The sequence below is a fragment of the Lolium rigidum genome, chromosome 5 (genome assembly GCF_022539505.1).
Source record: "Lolium rigidum isolate FL_2022 chromosome 5, APGP_CSIRO_Lrig_0.1, whole genome shotgun sequence".
Classification (NCBI taxonomy): domain Eukaryota; kingdom Viridiplantae; phylum Streptophyta; class Magnoliopsida; order Poales; family Poaceae; genus Lolium; species Lolium rigidum.
Genome location: NC_061512.1, coordinates 169,207,099 through 169,222,794, shown reverse-complemented (window position 1 = coordinate 169,222,794; position 15,696 = coordinate 169,207,099). Strand labels below are relative to the sequence as shown.

The 15,696-nt window shown below is 41.1% G+C and overlaps 1 protein-coding gene across 2 annotated transcripts; it reads left to right on the top strand.

The window, feature by feature from the left end:
• The first annotated feature begins 2 nt into the window (after window positions 1–2).
• LOC124651586 (disease resistance protein RGA2-like) lies at window positions 3–6,864 on the top strand. Of its 2 annotated transcripts, none has more exons than XM_047190644.1 (5): window positions 3–427; window positions 1,481–2,626; window positions 3,340–4,551; window positions 5,390–5,434; window positions 6,413–6,575. In XM_047190644.1, the coding sequence occupies exons 1-5, from the start codon at window positions 110–112 to the stop codon at window positions 6,455–6,457; spliced, it is 2,766 nt and encodes a 921-aa protein (XP_047046600.1). In that variant the 5' UTR covers window positions 3–109; the 3' UTR covers window positions 6,458–6,575. The 2 variants fall into 2 exon arrangements, with proteins under 2 accessions (XP_047046600.1, XP_047046598.1); XM_047190642.1 differs by having other exon boundaries at window positions 6–427; window positions 5,269–5,434; window positions 6,413–6,864.
• Window positions 6,865–15,696: the final 8,832 nt, after the last annotated feature.

Here is a 15,696-nt window from a genome sequence, read left to right as displayed (position 1 = left end):
TCAGTGTGGTCAAGTGGTCAACAAACCAATCAGTGTTGCATAGTCCCGGCCACAGCTGCTCAAAGCCTCCTTCGCCGCATCCTTCCCGGATGCGCTCTCCTTGCCGACCATGGTTGGCACCGAGATGCTCGTGGCCGCGGCTGTGAGCCAGGTTGCCCGCAAGATCGGCGAAATCGTCGGCGCCGCGCAGGGCGAGGTCAAGCTGTGCTGCAATTTCAGCGACGACCTGGAGACCATAAAGGACACGCTGGTGTACCTAGAAGACCTGCTGAAAAATGCGGAGAAGAACTCCTTCGGGAGCGACAGGGCGAACCTGCGGCACTGGCTCGCCCAGATCAAGGCCCTGGCTTTCGACATCGAAGACATCGTCGATGAGTACTACTCGTCCAAGGAGCAGTTTGAAGGGAGCAGCAGCTATGCTAAGAAGGTAAACAGCCTGGCTTGATTTTTGGTCTGGTTAAATAAATTCTCTTGTGATCAGGTATTATAATTACGCCTTACGGTTTCTGAAGTAACATTTTGTTATCCTTGTTTGATATACCTGAATTTTGGATTTTTTTTAAACGAGTGACTTTTGGATCTAGATTTATTTGATGTCTTAGTATGTTTCTCTTCCGGAAAAAAAGATGTGTTAATTGGTCAATGAAACTAGAATTTTAGATGCATGCCCAGCAATATTGGTTGATAGTTCACATGACAACTACATATATTTCCCCTTTTTCCAAGGCAACAAAAGTACTTGAGAAAAAGTAATTCTTTTGTGCTCTGTTAAAAAGTGAAAAACGCAAATTTGAAAGCATATTGAGGGCCTGATTTGCTCCGACGCACAATTCGACTACTGATAATAGTGCTTTAGGATTCTTGTAAATCTCTGCCTGTGAGTCGAAAATATTTCATGTTTGTAATGAATGCAGAGCTCTCAACATATAATTCAAATTCTTGAGCATATAAGCTAGGCCAGAACAAAAACGTTGACCAACGGGGGAATGATCTCTCCCTTGGCTATACGTTGTTAGGTAGAAATGAGACTCTCCCCGCGGATGGACGCTAGGATAATAACCCGAATAAAGTTCGCCCCTCCCGCGAAATTACCGCGTGATGGGGATTCGAACCCGGGTGGGCTGGCTGCGCACTCGCCTTGCCTTGCCACTGAGCTGGAGCTCAGTTCTCAAGCTAGGCCAGAACAAGAAAAAAATGTTTTAAGGTGGCTAAATACTGAAAAATATACAGTTGAGAGGCAAGGGGGACAAATCCTTCTTTTGACATTGTAAAATACTACTCCCTCTGTACCGATTTATAAGACGTTTTAGCATTGCAATATTAACTTACCATTGCATTTATGTTTTTATTCCATCTAGTTGCACAAGCACTTCTTCACTTCTTCATCTGTCTTTTGGTAGGTTAACATGGTACATGCTTACAACTTTTGTTATGATAGCAATGATTTTGATTTTCAGAAAAATTGCTGGTAAATTTTCAGGGATCATTGTTCTGCTCACTTTCCAATCCGATCATTTCAAAAGTTAGCATGGTTCATAAGATGAAATCTAAGAGAGAGTTGCTACAGACAAGGCAACACTTACCTACTCAATATCATTTCATTTCACATATTAACTCAGCCGTGGATTTTTATGAGAAGCAAACAACATCATATAGAAATAGTGACATTACAATTTTCGGGAGAGATAGAGACCTGGGAAATCTCATGGACATGATAATGCAGAAAAGTGTCAATGAGATTTCCATTATTTCTATAGTTGGGCCTGTGGGGCTTGGGAAGACAAGCCTTGCACAACTAGTTTTCAATGATTCCCAAACAAAGGCATTCAGATTCAGGATATGGGTTCATGTTTCTATGGGTAATGTCAGCCTTGAAAAAATTGGGAGGGATATAGTTTCTCAAACTACCGAAAGAATTGAGGGAAACATGCAATTGCAATCAATTAAGAATGCTGTTCAAACCATACTAAATAAGTATAGCTGCTTAATAGTATTAGATAGCTTGTGGGGTAAAGATGAAGAAGTGAATGGGCTGAAGCAGATGTTGCTCACAGGTAGACAGACAGAAAGCAAGATCATAGTGACCACCCACAGTGATAAAGTTGCTAATCTCATGTCTACTAGTCAACCTTACAACTTGTCTGCATTATCTGAAGATGATTGTTTAAAGATATTCTCTCAAAGGGCAATGACAGGTCATGGTGACCCACTGTTCAGAGAATATGGAGATGAAATTGTTAGAAGGTGTGATGGCACACCCTTGGTTGCTAATTTTCTTGGATCTGTGGTGAATGCTCAGAGACAGAGGCGTGAGATATGGCAAGCTGCCAAGGATAAAGAAATGTGGAAGATAGAGGAAGATTATCCGGAAGACAAAATTTCACCATTGTTTCCCTCATTCAAGATAGTATATTATAATATGCCTCATGAATTAAGATTATGCTTTGTATATTGTTCAATCTTCCCTAAAGGATCTCCCATAGACAAGAAAAAACTTATTCAACAATGGATTGCACTTGACATGATTGAGTCCAGACATGGAACCTTACCGCTTGATGTAACTGCTGAGAAGTATATTGATGAACTTAAGGCAATATATTTCCTTCAAACTGTAGAAGGGCATCAAGTAAGTTCTTTGGTGAACCTATGTTATTGACTTGCCTTTTGGTTTGTTTTGCATGCACTAAATGGTGAACCTTGCTATGTGCACAATAAATATTCTCTGTCATTTCAGAAGTCAAACAACTCACAAGGATTATTGTAGCTCATATATATTCATAGATTGTCATTAATCTTTGGTAAGTAATGTGAAATAAATCTCATGTAAAAATGTCATGTTTTGACTGATAATTGATTTGGAAATTGCAGTATCAATAAGGTTAATTGCTGACTTACTCTGGAGAACATGTTAAACCAATATTGTTGAGGAATATATCATGCTTTCAAAAACAATAGGATTTTAAGCCATATGGTCAATATCTACGATCATATAGGACAAAAATACATAGATAAAGTTGATTTAATTTTTAGAGTGGACTTCACGATAGTATAAGTGAACAAATAATTTTACATGTACCTCATAATATGCACCAAGAACTTACAGTTAAATATTTGCATCAAACTGCCATGGTATCAACATATTCAAATAAACACTTACAAGCAAGTATGCATTTTGTTTTGTTGAAATAGGTAGTTTGCAAATCTAATTCATTCTTCATAAGATAAACTAAAATATAGCCGCACCAGGTCATGGCTAAATTTTGCAAAGAACTAGAATTTCATGATTAGATGTGAGTATGTATATTTTTGTGTAATTAAACTAATTAAACTTCTGTACAGGTTACTGCAGAAATAGTCAATACTTCAGAGGAAATGCTCTGCATGCATAATTTGGCACATGATCTTGCTAGGTCAGTTGCCGGTGAAGATATCCTAGTGATTTTGGACGCAGAGAATGAACGCAATAATAGATACTGTGATTACCGTTATGCACAGGTGTCTGCTTCTAGCTTACAGTCAATAGATAGCAAGGCTTGGCCTACAAAGGCAAGGTCACTGATTTTCAAGACCAGTGGTACAGATATGGAGCATGTTGGCGAAGTTCTTTCAGTGAACAAGTATTTGCGTGTTCTGGATCTCGGTGAATGCTCTGTTAATGAGATACCTGGTCCTGTTTTTCAGCTGAAACAACTGCGGTATCTTGATGCTTCGACTTTGTCCATTACAACACTCCCTCCCCAAATTATTAGCTTTAATAAGCTGCAGACATTGGATCTTTCAGAAACTGAACTTATAGAGCTGCCATCCTTCCTCAGCAACTTGAAAGGGCTTAATTATTTGAATCTTCATGGTTGCTTGAAACTTCAGGAGTTGAATAGCCTTGATTTGCTGCATGATTTGCATTACCTCAACCTTTCATGCTGTCCTGAAGTTAGAACCTTCCCTGATTCTATTGAAAACCTCACCAAACTCCGTTTCTTAAACTTGTCGCAGTGTTCTAAGCTTCCGACATTACCCAACAGATTATTGCAATCATTTGCTAGCCTTTGTTCTCTTGTGGATCTGAACTTAAGTGGTTTCGAGTTTCAAATGCTGCCTGGGTTTTTGGGCAACATTTGTTCTCTTCAATATTTGAATCTGTCAAAGTGTTCTAAACTTGAGGAACTCCCCCAGTCATTTGGCCAGCTTGCATATTTGAAAGCCCTAAATCTTTCATCTTGTCCTGATCTTAAAATTCTTGGTTCCTTCGAATGCCTTACTTCTCTCCAGATTTTGAATCTCTCAAATTGCCCTAGTCTCGAATATTTGCCACTGTGCCTTAGAAAGCTCCAAAATATTGACGTTTCTGGGTGTCAGGATTGTATAGTCCAATTCTGTTCTCAAAGCTCTGGAAGTTCCCCATCTCATCAACATTCAGAGCAAGTTGAGCAAGCCAGATTAAGTTGTGACATCTCGGAAACCATTCCTGAAAATCCTGCTTCCATTGAAGATCTGAAAGGAAAGAAGAAATTGGCTTCCCACGTGGAAAAGGAAACTGAAGTTATTACTAAGGTACACTGATTCACATATGTTTCCTAGAATAAAACTAAGAAGTATCTGCTGTTCCCTTCCCATTCAGTTACTTTAATTTTGCTAGATCAAGTTTCCTGATTGTATAGAAAACTATTATGCAAATTTGAACCACTAGTGTTAGCAATGGCTGAAGAACTGATACATTGTGTAGTTGTACTCAAATTGAAAATTTCTTTGTTTCTAGTAATCTTATTGGTACTTCTACATGCATCACAATTCTTTTTCAACAGTTCAGTAAACATCTTGGAGGTCTACATGTTACAAATCCAAATGGGACACTTTTTTTGAGCTAAAAACTGTAGGGGAGGCCCAGACAGTAAAATTTTATTAAAAGAGATAAAATATGTACAAGAGGAGAAGAAAGGAGAGAATGTACAAAAGGGCCTAGCCCTGGGCATAACCCAAAGAGAACTACAAAGCGTCTAGCCAAGCTAAGAGAGGGGTTTTTTGGTCGTCCTTCATTCTGTAAGAGAGAAGGAAGATGTCCCTCTTAAAAGAAAAGGACCAAGCTCTAATAGAAGGTGTTACATTGTCAAAAATAAAAGTGTTCCGTTGCTTCCATAGATTCCAGGTGGCAGTGGCAAACACTTCAAAGAAGAAAGGCTTCCTAAAAATGGGACACTACTTATAGTAATTGTTTGCACAAAAATGTCATTTTGTCATTCTAATTATCTCAGTCCTTTTTTCTTACTGTAGCCAAATGAAAATGGAGATACAGTACATGGAATTCCAGGACAGCTGTCCTTGCTGTCTTCATCTTATTCTTATTCCTTTGCATCAAGCTCAAGTGCACTGTTGGCCTCTGTCCCCTCTTCAGATATCTCAAAGATGGAGCATCCACTGTCTAATGGAGAAACAACAGGTATGCTACTATAATTTTGTTCACAACTGAAATATCTGAATAAGACGTTTAGACTTTGGATTCTTCAAAAAAAAAACGAATCTACTTTTCAACCCTGAACCCTGGTAGCAGTCTATATTTTGAATATGACCTTGAATTTGTAAACGTTTACATAAGAAAGAGAACTACCAAAGCAGTCCACTTTTCACCTTTACGGGATTTGAGAAGTGGTTTTAGGTGATGTATCCATGTCACTGAATGCTGTTTTGCAATCAGATTTTACTATTTTTTCTTGGATTACCAAAGTGATCTTTTTTGCATCTGAATGGTGGAGTTTCTTTTAGATGACATGTTCTTGTAGCATTTGTTTGTCGATGGAATTGATATGCTGGTGATTTGGAGGACAGGTAGACATGTGGGATACACGTCAATCAAACCCATTTGTAAATCCTTCCGATGGCGAAAAGTCAGCTGTTTCTGTAATTCAAGGTTGCAGTTCAAATGTTAGAGTCTAGGGTCGAAACTGGACTTTGGCCAGAGTTTACGGTTGAAAAGGGGTTTTCTATTTTAAAATACCATGATGAGCAAAAAAAAAAGGCAAATGGCCTTCAGTTCATAAAACAAAAATATAGTACTTGCTTACTTTGCGAGGTACAAATGTGGCTATAGATATTTGTTATGATGTCTCTGTAAAAAGATGTGCATAATACAGAAGTATTTTGGATAGTATAATTACATATAATTTCCTTTGACCAGCTTTTTTTGAGCTGGATCCTTGTAACCAACTTGGATACTCGCTTGTGAACAAATTTGATAAACATAGACTGCTTTGATTTGGACCTGGCAAAGTATCATATTAGGGCTTAAAGCAAAGATTGAAGACTCTGCTATGGAAAATTGAGGAATAACCAAGGCAATTGTAATAGATCAATGTTGGTTAAATTCAGAACGCGGAGTAACTAAACCTTGTAAATTTTGTCTACCCGTGAGTTTTGACAGGTACTCAATGCAATGAAATGTGTCAAGAGCCTCAGTGCTCCATAGAAGATGTCCTGATCACTGAAGAAAGCATGTGCTATTCGGACACACCGGTTCATCTGCATGAAGCAGCCACCGTAGGAGGCAGCGATGGCAACCACATAAAAGGATGCAATGGAGCATGTCGGTGCAATATTCCATGTGGCGGGACAAACCATGAGGTTGTTGCACAGCAGCGCAACCAATGTGAGGGAGAAGTGCTGGTTTGAACTGATGGCCAACTTGGCTGTGGCGTAGGAGGAGAGACCTCTCCTAAGGCATGATGTGAAATTGGCATGGTTGCCGTTCGATACCCTTGTTTTGCGTTCTGTTGTTGGTTTCATTTCCATTGTTGTCGAGGACATGTGATTTCAAACCAATCAGCACTGGGATGTGTAGGTATGTGTAAAATTTGCACAAACCGTCTTGCGACATAGGTTGACTGCGTCCGCGCGCTTGTGTCCCATGGTCACAGTTGCGGGCCTTGCGGCTTCCCTCTCTGCAGTAGTTGAATTTCCTTCTTGTAAGTTGATAAGAAGAATATCAAAGTGACTGTACCAAGACATATTAAGATGCGATTTGCTTTTGCATTTATCTCCAAGATTCTGTGCAAAAAAAAGTATGCAGTACTTGGACCAAAGCCCCGGGAAGAAAGAAAAAACCGTGGCCTCTTTCGTTCCCCTAGTACAGAACATCGGCAACAAAGATGTGGCCCGTCGCTACAGTACTATCACTGATGTGGGTGGTACATTGGCGATGGAGGCCAATCCGTTTGCGATGAGATAGTAACACACACAACCTTTGCAAAAGATTTACCAAACCTTTCAATTTCCACTCCCAAACTCGATTAACGCGATTAATATTTGCTGAACCTTATCCACCACCTCTGCTCATTCTAATTCCGTTGGTACACTAAGACTGAAACACGATTAGCACACTAGAAGTTAGACTAGTTTAACTGAGTTACCCTTTTTCTTAACAATCAATATGAATACATAGTAACAAGTATTAAATGGTAGAGATACACGAGCTGTCTCCAACGATTACAAAATAAACTCTAAAAGATACTAACAAATTTTTAAAGTCTTCAAACCCTTTCTTCTTCCTAGACACAATCTTGTAATTTCTTGAAGGCAGCAAAAGATAGTGATACGGGCTGAGCCCGTGTGGGTTGCCCGATCTCACGAATTTGACCAAGAACACGAGGGGTTGAGGGATGAACACAAGAACACGATGAACACACGCACAAATAACCCGATACAATCCGGTTTGTTCTCGAAGGCCCGAACCACCTTCCCGATAGAAGCTCTCAAGGAAAAGACACAAGGTAGAAGTCCCGAGAGAAAGATCGGCGAGTCAAATCCAAGAGATCTAGAAGGGTGAAAAGATCAAGGTTGGTAGAAGTGCAAGCAAAAGACCAAAGGTAGAAGTGCAAGCAAAAGACCAACAATTGATAGAAGTCACCAAAGAGATCACATTGATTCGATATGGAGATACAATAGATCGATAATCTAAAGAGAGGGTTTCCCTAATCCACAAAGGGATAATAGAGACATAAGCCAAGTTCATCTAAACATCATCTCTCCCTCATGAAGGTGGGGGTAGGTGCCTATTTATAAGTAGGGGGCCGAAGGGGTAAGTACAAGCTGAAAACAGGCAATTGCGTGCTGAAACGCGTACAGGCGGAAGTTCCGGTCCGAAGGGGCGGAAGTTCCGGTCCGAAGGGGCGGAAGTTCCGGTCGGCGCGGTACTTCCGGTCAACTTCCGGCCTAGTTCCGAAAACGACCTCTTTGCTTGCAGTATTGTCCAGGGGCGTTTCGGCGCAATTCTGGAAGTAGAGCGGAACTTGGGCGGAAGTACCGACGGGCGGAACTTCTGGCGGTGGCGGGCGGAAGTTCCGGCTGCAGCTCTTCAGCGCAAGCATCTTCGGTCTTGGACGGTATCCGGGCGGAAGTTCCAGCCTGGAGCCACTACAAAGGAAAACCTTTTTTTTGACAAATCACTGTCGTCATGTGAAGGCCAATTTTCGTCAAGGATTACTTCGCGGTGACGAAATTTGATCATCATGGGGTTCGTCAAGGAAGCTCCGTCATAAAATATCGGGGGTGACGGTATGCATTTTTTCGTCAACGTCAAATGTTTGATGGTGATGACCTGCAAATTCGTCAACATCGAAGGTTGATTGTTGACAGACAGGTTTGTCACGAAAAATTGCAACTTTCGTCAATATATAAATCTTGGGAAGTTTCTGATTGGTCCAAAAAAGCATACGTGGCCTTACATGTGGGTCCCATTTGGCTTCGACAACATGGGTCCGACAAGCGCCGACATGGATATCCGTCATGTGGGACCGGCATGGTGCCGACTCGGTGGGACCCACAAAATATTATGACAAGCTGGACCCACAATATTCCGACCGGTGGGATCCACAAAATTCAGACAAGTGGGACCAGGTTGTTGCCGACATATGGGTCCCAATAATGCCGATCGGTGGGACCCATAAATTCCGACAAGTGGGACCGTAAATTGGTGCCACGTGGTTTCATTTAATAGTGACGTTGTGACATTTTCCGTCACCTTTTGAATTTGACAAAATTTGAGAGCATTTGAATTATTTGCGAAATTTGGGAAACAAAAAAACTGGCGAAATATCAAAAAATAGACAATAAATATCATACATAAATGGTGGCACAAGAAGTATATATGTCTCTCACAGACCGAAAGATTCATAAGAAAATTACAATTGGAACACAAAGAAATTAAAAGACCTATGATTAATAATGTTGTAGGACGGTGGTGCAATAGATTAGTTGCCCTGAGATTCAGACATGGATGGTGGCTGGGATGTCCTCAAGAGCAAATTAAGCACGGCATCCATTTCTCTCTGCCTCTTTTCATAAGCCAGAGTCTTTTCTTCTTGGGCTTTCTTCACAGCTTCAAGTTCTTCCTCCTGCTTCTTCCTGATCTCTTCAAATTTTTGATCTTGTTCTTGCAATCTTGCCTGCATCTCACTGTGGTACCTTTCAGCTGCATGTATGGAGTTCTGCTCTTGATCTCGCCGTCTTTGTTGTAGCTCTCGGATGCGTGTAGCTGAGACGAAGACTTCACGGAACTTGTTGCGACGCCCAATCTTGGTAGGAATGTGCTTGTTGCAGGTGGTGGATGGGCTTTTCTCGCTCGTAACTAGCTGAACAATTTGCAAATCAGTCAAATCAGGTTCATCTTCATTGCGTGGCGCCGCTTTTTTTGCCACCATTTTATCATGCATAAAGATTACAATCATTGCATGGACAACATACAAAACTGGATTATATTATATTGTGCTAATATGAAATATTTCTTACATATGCACTTTTTGCTTCAGCACTCATAATGTTATCCTTGTTAGTGTGTGTGATTCTAAAACATTCAATTGGAGAGGTTTCTTCTTCCTGCTGCTTAGCCTTCTGCTTGAAAAAAATGTAGAATGCACATTACCATTGTACACTGTGTATGACAGAAGTATGAACTGTATTGGGAAATTCAGAACACTTACTACATGTTCCCAGTGAGCAACATAGCTTCGAGATCCAGTGGTATGGAACTGTTTCACAGCTTCTCTGTTCTTTCCATTTTTTACACACACTCCCTATGTTCAGTACATGCATTTTATTTATCCAGATCAGAGAAATGTAAGAATTCAGTAGCTGTTACTGAAAGGAATAACGTTTATGTACCTGGTACTTCTCATCAAACCATCTGTTCACCAGTTTTTTCCAGCTTTTCTCTTCTACATGATCTGGCTTCTTCAGATATGCTTGCTCCACCGTGAGATTTTTAATTTTCGGCCAATACTCCTTTTTAAGCCTATATCGGAACTGCCGAATACTAACTTGCAGCATATCAGTGCACACATCTTGAGCCACCTCATCATTTTTGTCCATAGTAAACTTTCCCCGCAAAATAGTGATGCATTAATCGGTAGATTCTTAGATAGTTGATCATGTAGCATACTAATTAGGTTAAACCAAGATTGTACAGGACTCACCGCTACTGTACTTATAGCATGAGGAATGACATGTCTGAGAGTTTCATCTTTCTTGTACTGTGTCCAGTGTGTTGCAAGCGGTATTTTGGCACGGATGTGAATACCAACCTCACTGCTCAGCTTTGCTGACTGGATATAATCCTTGGGTGTCCTGACACCAGCAGAGAATTCAATTGGCATCTTATTGCCACCATGTCTTCTTGTGTACTCATGTAGTCCATGGCCCATGGTAGGTATGCGTCCACCTCTCTTTCTCTTACTACCGATAGATGTTGTCAATGTCTCTGAAATAAGAGATGAAATGATTCTCTTTTATATGAAAATATGCGGTACAGTGTTTAGTTTTTACAAACTTTCATACCTTGCCGCTGAAAGTTTACAATTTGATTGTCCTCAGGAGATGAGGTGCTGCCTCCAGATGTCATGATCTGGTTAGGTGAGGGTGCTCCTTCGTTGTTCGGACCAGCAGGTGGCCGTCGGCTCATCGGATGACCCGACTTCAGGTTCAGCTTGTTGCCATTGATCTTGTTGCAATGTTAGATGGTGCAACTTCAGGTCCGGATCGCTTCTTCGTGCAACCGTTGCAGAAGAAGCAACTATCTCGCAAGCAAAGTAGAGGCTACATTAGTAGGAAACATTTAGCATGTACGTATTTCCTATCATAGTTCGGACATAGTTCCACATGACTCGAGCTGAAGTTTTGCCGACAGTGCGCTGATCCTCATCTGAATGAAGATCATCGTCAGCAGTAGCTATCTCTTCTGGATTCGGTTCGTACGAAGGGTCCTCTTTGACCTCCTTCTCTTCGCAGTATGTGTCCTTTAGATTGTTACTAGTTCCTATTTGTACCCCACCATACACTAATGAACGTGCAAAACCAGAGAAATCTTGCTGAATTTTGTGGCCAGGTCCATATCTTTCAGCCAAAAAAAATTCCATGCGTACTATATTTTCTTGCATTTGTTTCTCCTTGACAAGCTCATATGCCGGCTTGACGGGGTTTTCTGTCTCCGCTGAAATAATCGGAAGAGCGGAGCGTGAACAAAACATAAGAGGGGGCCAATTCCATAGAAAACAGCAAATAATTGTCTTTGCAAAATATTGTACAACAGCAAATGATTGAAAACATAAGAGTCTACGTATGATGTCGGCGAACAAAACATAAGAGGGGGCCAATTCCATATAAAACAGCAAACAATTGTTGTTGATCAAACTCTGCTTCCCTCTGAACCTGAAGAATAAAAGTCTGAAGCAATATCGTTGTTCACTGTAGCTCGTCAGGCTGTTTTCGGCAACGGCTGGAATTAGTTCAGTTAAGTGTTTCTGGAATAAGTTCAGTTAAGTGTTTGGGCAAACAGTTGTCTATGCAAAAGATTGTACAGCAGCGGGATGGCAAAGATTGTATAGCACGGCATGATTGTCTATGGAATAAAAACAATAAACCCTATACGTATGATGTCGGGATTGGATCTATCAAATATGCAAGATCTAGATATAGGTCAAACAGACGTGCTAGACATGTAAAACCGATTTCTCGATCGTAGCATCCGAAAAACACAACAACAAGCCGATCACTGATGGCGTGTATTTCACACGTTCGTTGGGCAACCCCAAGAGGAAGGTATGATGCGCACAGCAGCAAGTTTTCCCTCAGAAAGAAACCAAGGTTTATCGAACCAGGAGGAGCCAAGAAGCACGTTGAAGGTTGATGGCGGCGGGATGTAGTGCGGCGCAACACCGGAGATTCCGGCGCCAACGTGGAACCTCGCACAACACAACCAAAGTACTTTGCCCCAACGAAACAGCTGAGGTTGTCAATCTCACCGGCTTGCCGTAACAAAGGATTAACCGTATTGTGTGGAAGATGATTGTTTGCAGAGAAAATAGTAAAAACAAGTATTGCAGCAGATTTGTATTTCAGTATTAAAGAATGGACCGGGGTCCACAGCTCACTAGAGGTGTCTCTCCCATAAGATAAAAGCATGTTGGGTGAACAAATTACGATCGGGCAATTGACAAATAGAGAGGGCATAACAATGCACATACATGACATGATAAGTATAGTGAGATTTAATTGGGCATTACGACAAAGTACATAGACCGCCATCCAACCGCATCTATGCCTAAAAAGTCCACCTTCGAGGTTATCATCCGAACCCCCTCCGATATTAAGTTGCTAACAACGAGACAATTGCATTAAGTATGGTGCGTAATGTAATCAACAACTACATCCTCGGACATAGCGCCAATGTTTTATCCCTAGTGGCAACAAGACAACACAACCTTAGAACTTTCTCGTCACTGTCCCAGGTGTCAATGCAGGCATGAACCCACTATCGAGCATAAATACTCCCTCTTGGAGTTAAAAGTAAAAACTTGGCCAGAGCCTCTACTAGAAACGGAGAGCATGCAAGATCATAAACAACACATGTATAATAACTTGATAATTAACATGACATAGTATTCTCTATCCATCGGATCCCGACAAACACAACATATAGAATTACAGATAGATGATCTTGATCATGTTAGGCAGCTCACAAGATCCAACAATGAAGCACAATGAGGAGAAGACAACCATCTAGCTACCGCTATGGACCCATAGTCCAGGGGTGAACTACTCACTCATCACTCCGAGAGCGACCATGGCGGTGTAGAGTCCTCCGGGAGATGATTCCCCTCTCCGGCAGGGTGCCGGAGGCGATCTCCCGGATCCCCCGAGATGGGATCGGCGGCGGCGGCGTCTCGCAAGGTTTTCCGTATCGTGGCTCTCGGCACCGGGGGTTTCGTCACGGAGGCTTTAAGTAGGCGGAAGGGCAAGTCAAGAGGCGGCACGGGGGCCCACACCACAGGCCGGCGCGGCCGGGGGTGGGGCCGCGCCGCCCTAGGGTTTGGCCACCCCGTGGCCCCTCTTCGTCTCGTCTTCGGACTTCGGAAGCTTCGTGGAAAAATAGGCCCCCGGGCTTTGATTTCGTCCAATTCCGAGAATATTTCCTTACTAGGATTTCTGAAACCAAAAACAGCAGTAAAACAAAGAATCGGCACTTCGGCATCTTGTTAATAGGTTAGTTCCGTAAAATGCACGAATATGACATAAAGTGTGCATAAAACATGTAGGTATCATCAATAATATGGCATAGAACATAAGAAATTATCGATACGTCGGAGACGTATCAAGCATCCCCAAGCTTAGTTCTGCTCGTCCCGAGCAGGTAAAACGATAACAAATTAAGATAATTTCTGAAGTGATATGCCATCATAAACTTGATCATACTATTTGTAAACATATGTAGTGGATGCAGCGATCAAAACAATGGTGATGACATGAGTAAACAAGTGAATCATAAAGCAAAGACTTTTCATGAATAGTACTTCAAGACAAGCATCAATAAGTCTTGCATAAGAGTTAACTCATAAAGCAATAAATCAAAGTAAAGGTATTGAAGCAACACAAAGGAAGATTAAGTTTCAGCGGTTGCTTTCAACTTGTAACATGTATATCTCATGGATAATAGTCAACATAGAGTAATATAACAAGTACAATATGCAAGTATGTAAGAATCAATGCACAAGTTCACACAAGTGTTTGCTTCTTGAGGTGGAGAGAGATAGGTGAACCGACTCAACATAAAAGTAAAGAGAATGGTCCTTCAAAGAGGAAAGCATCGATTGCTATATTTGTGCTAGAGCTTTTATTTTGAAAACATGAAACAATTTTGTCAACGGTAGTAATAAAGCATATGAGTTATGAAAGTTATATCTTACAAGTTGCAAGTCTCATGCATAGTATACTAATAGTGCCCGCACCTTGTCCTAATTAACTTGGACTACCGGATCTTTGCAATGCACATGTTTTGACCAAGTGTCACAATGGGGTACCTCCATGCCGCCTGTACAAAGGTCTAAGGAGAAAGCTCGCATTTTGGATTTCTCGCTTTTGATTATTCTCAACTTAGACATCCATACCGGGACAACATGGACAACAGATAATGGACTCCTCTTTAATGCATAAGCATGTGGCAACAATTATTATTCTCATATGAGATTGAGGATATATGTCCAAGACTGAAACTTCCACCATGAATCATGGCTTTAGTTAGCGGCCCAAAGTTCTTCTCTAACAATATGCATGCTCCAACCATGAAGGTGGTAGATCTCTCTTGCTTCAGTACAAGACGGACATGCATAGCAACTCACATGATATCCAACAAAGAATAGTTGATGGCGTCCCCGAAACATGGTTATCGCTCAACAAGCAACTTAATAAGAGATAAAGTGCATAAGTACATATTCAATACTACAATAGTTTTTAAGCTATTTGTCCCATGAGCTATATATTGCAAAGGTGAATGATGGAATTTTAAAGGTAGCACTCAAGCAATTTACTTTGGAATGGCGGATAAATACCATGTAGTAGGTAGGTATGGTGGACACAAATGGCATAGTGGTTGGCTCAAGTATTTTGGATGCATGAGAAGTATTCCCTCTCGATACAAGGTTTAGGCTAGCAAGGTTATTTGAAACAAACACAAGGATGAACGGTACAGCAAAACTCACATAAAAGACATATGGTAAACATTATAAGACTCCATACCGTCTTCCTTGTTGTTCAAAACTCAATACTAGATGTTATCTAGACTCTAGAGAAACCAAATATGCAAACCAAATTAGCAAGCTCTAAGTATTTCTTCATTAATGGGTGCAAGGTATATGATGCAAGAGCTTAAACATGAGCACAACAATTGCCAAGTATCAAATTATCCAAGACATTTTAGAGTTACTACATGTAGCATTTTCCAATTCCAACCATATAACAATTTAACGAAGAAGAAACTTCGCCATGAATACTATGAGTAGAGCCTAAGGACATATTTGTCCATATGCAACAGCGGAGCGTGTCTCTCTCCCATAAAGTGAATGCTAGGATCCATTTTATTCAAAAAAAACAAAAACAAAAACAAACCGACGCTCCAAGCAAAGTACATAAGATGTGGCCGAATAAAAATATAGTTTCAGGGGAGGAACCTGATAATGTTGTCGATGAAGAAGGGGATGCCTTGGGCATCCCCAAGCTTAGACGCTTGAGTCTTCTTAATATATGCAGGGGTGAACCACCGGGGCATCCCCAAGCTTAGAGCTTTCACTCTCCTTAATCATATTGCATCATACTCCTCTCTTGATCCTTGAAAACTTCCTCCACACCAAACTCGAAACAACTCATTAGAGGGTTAGTGCATAA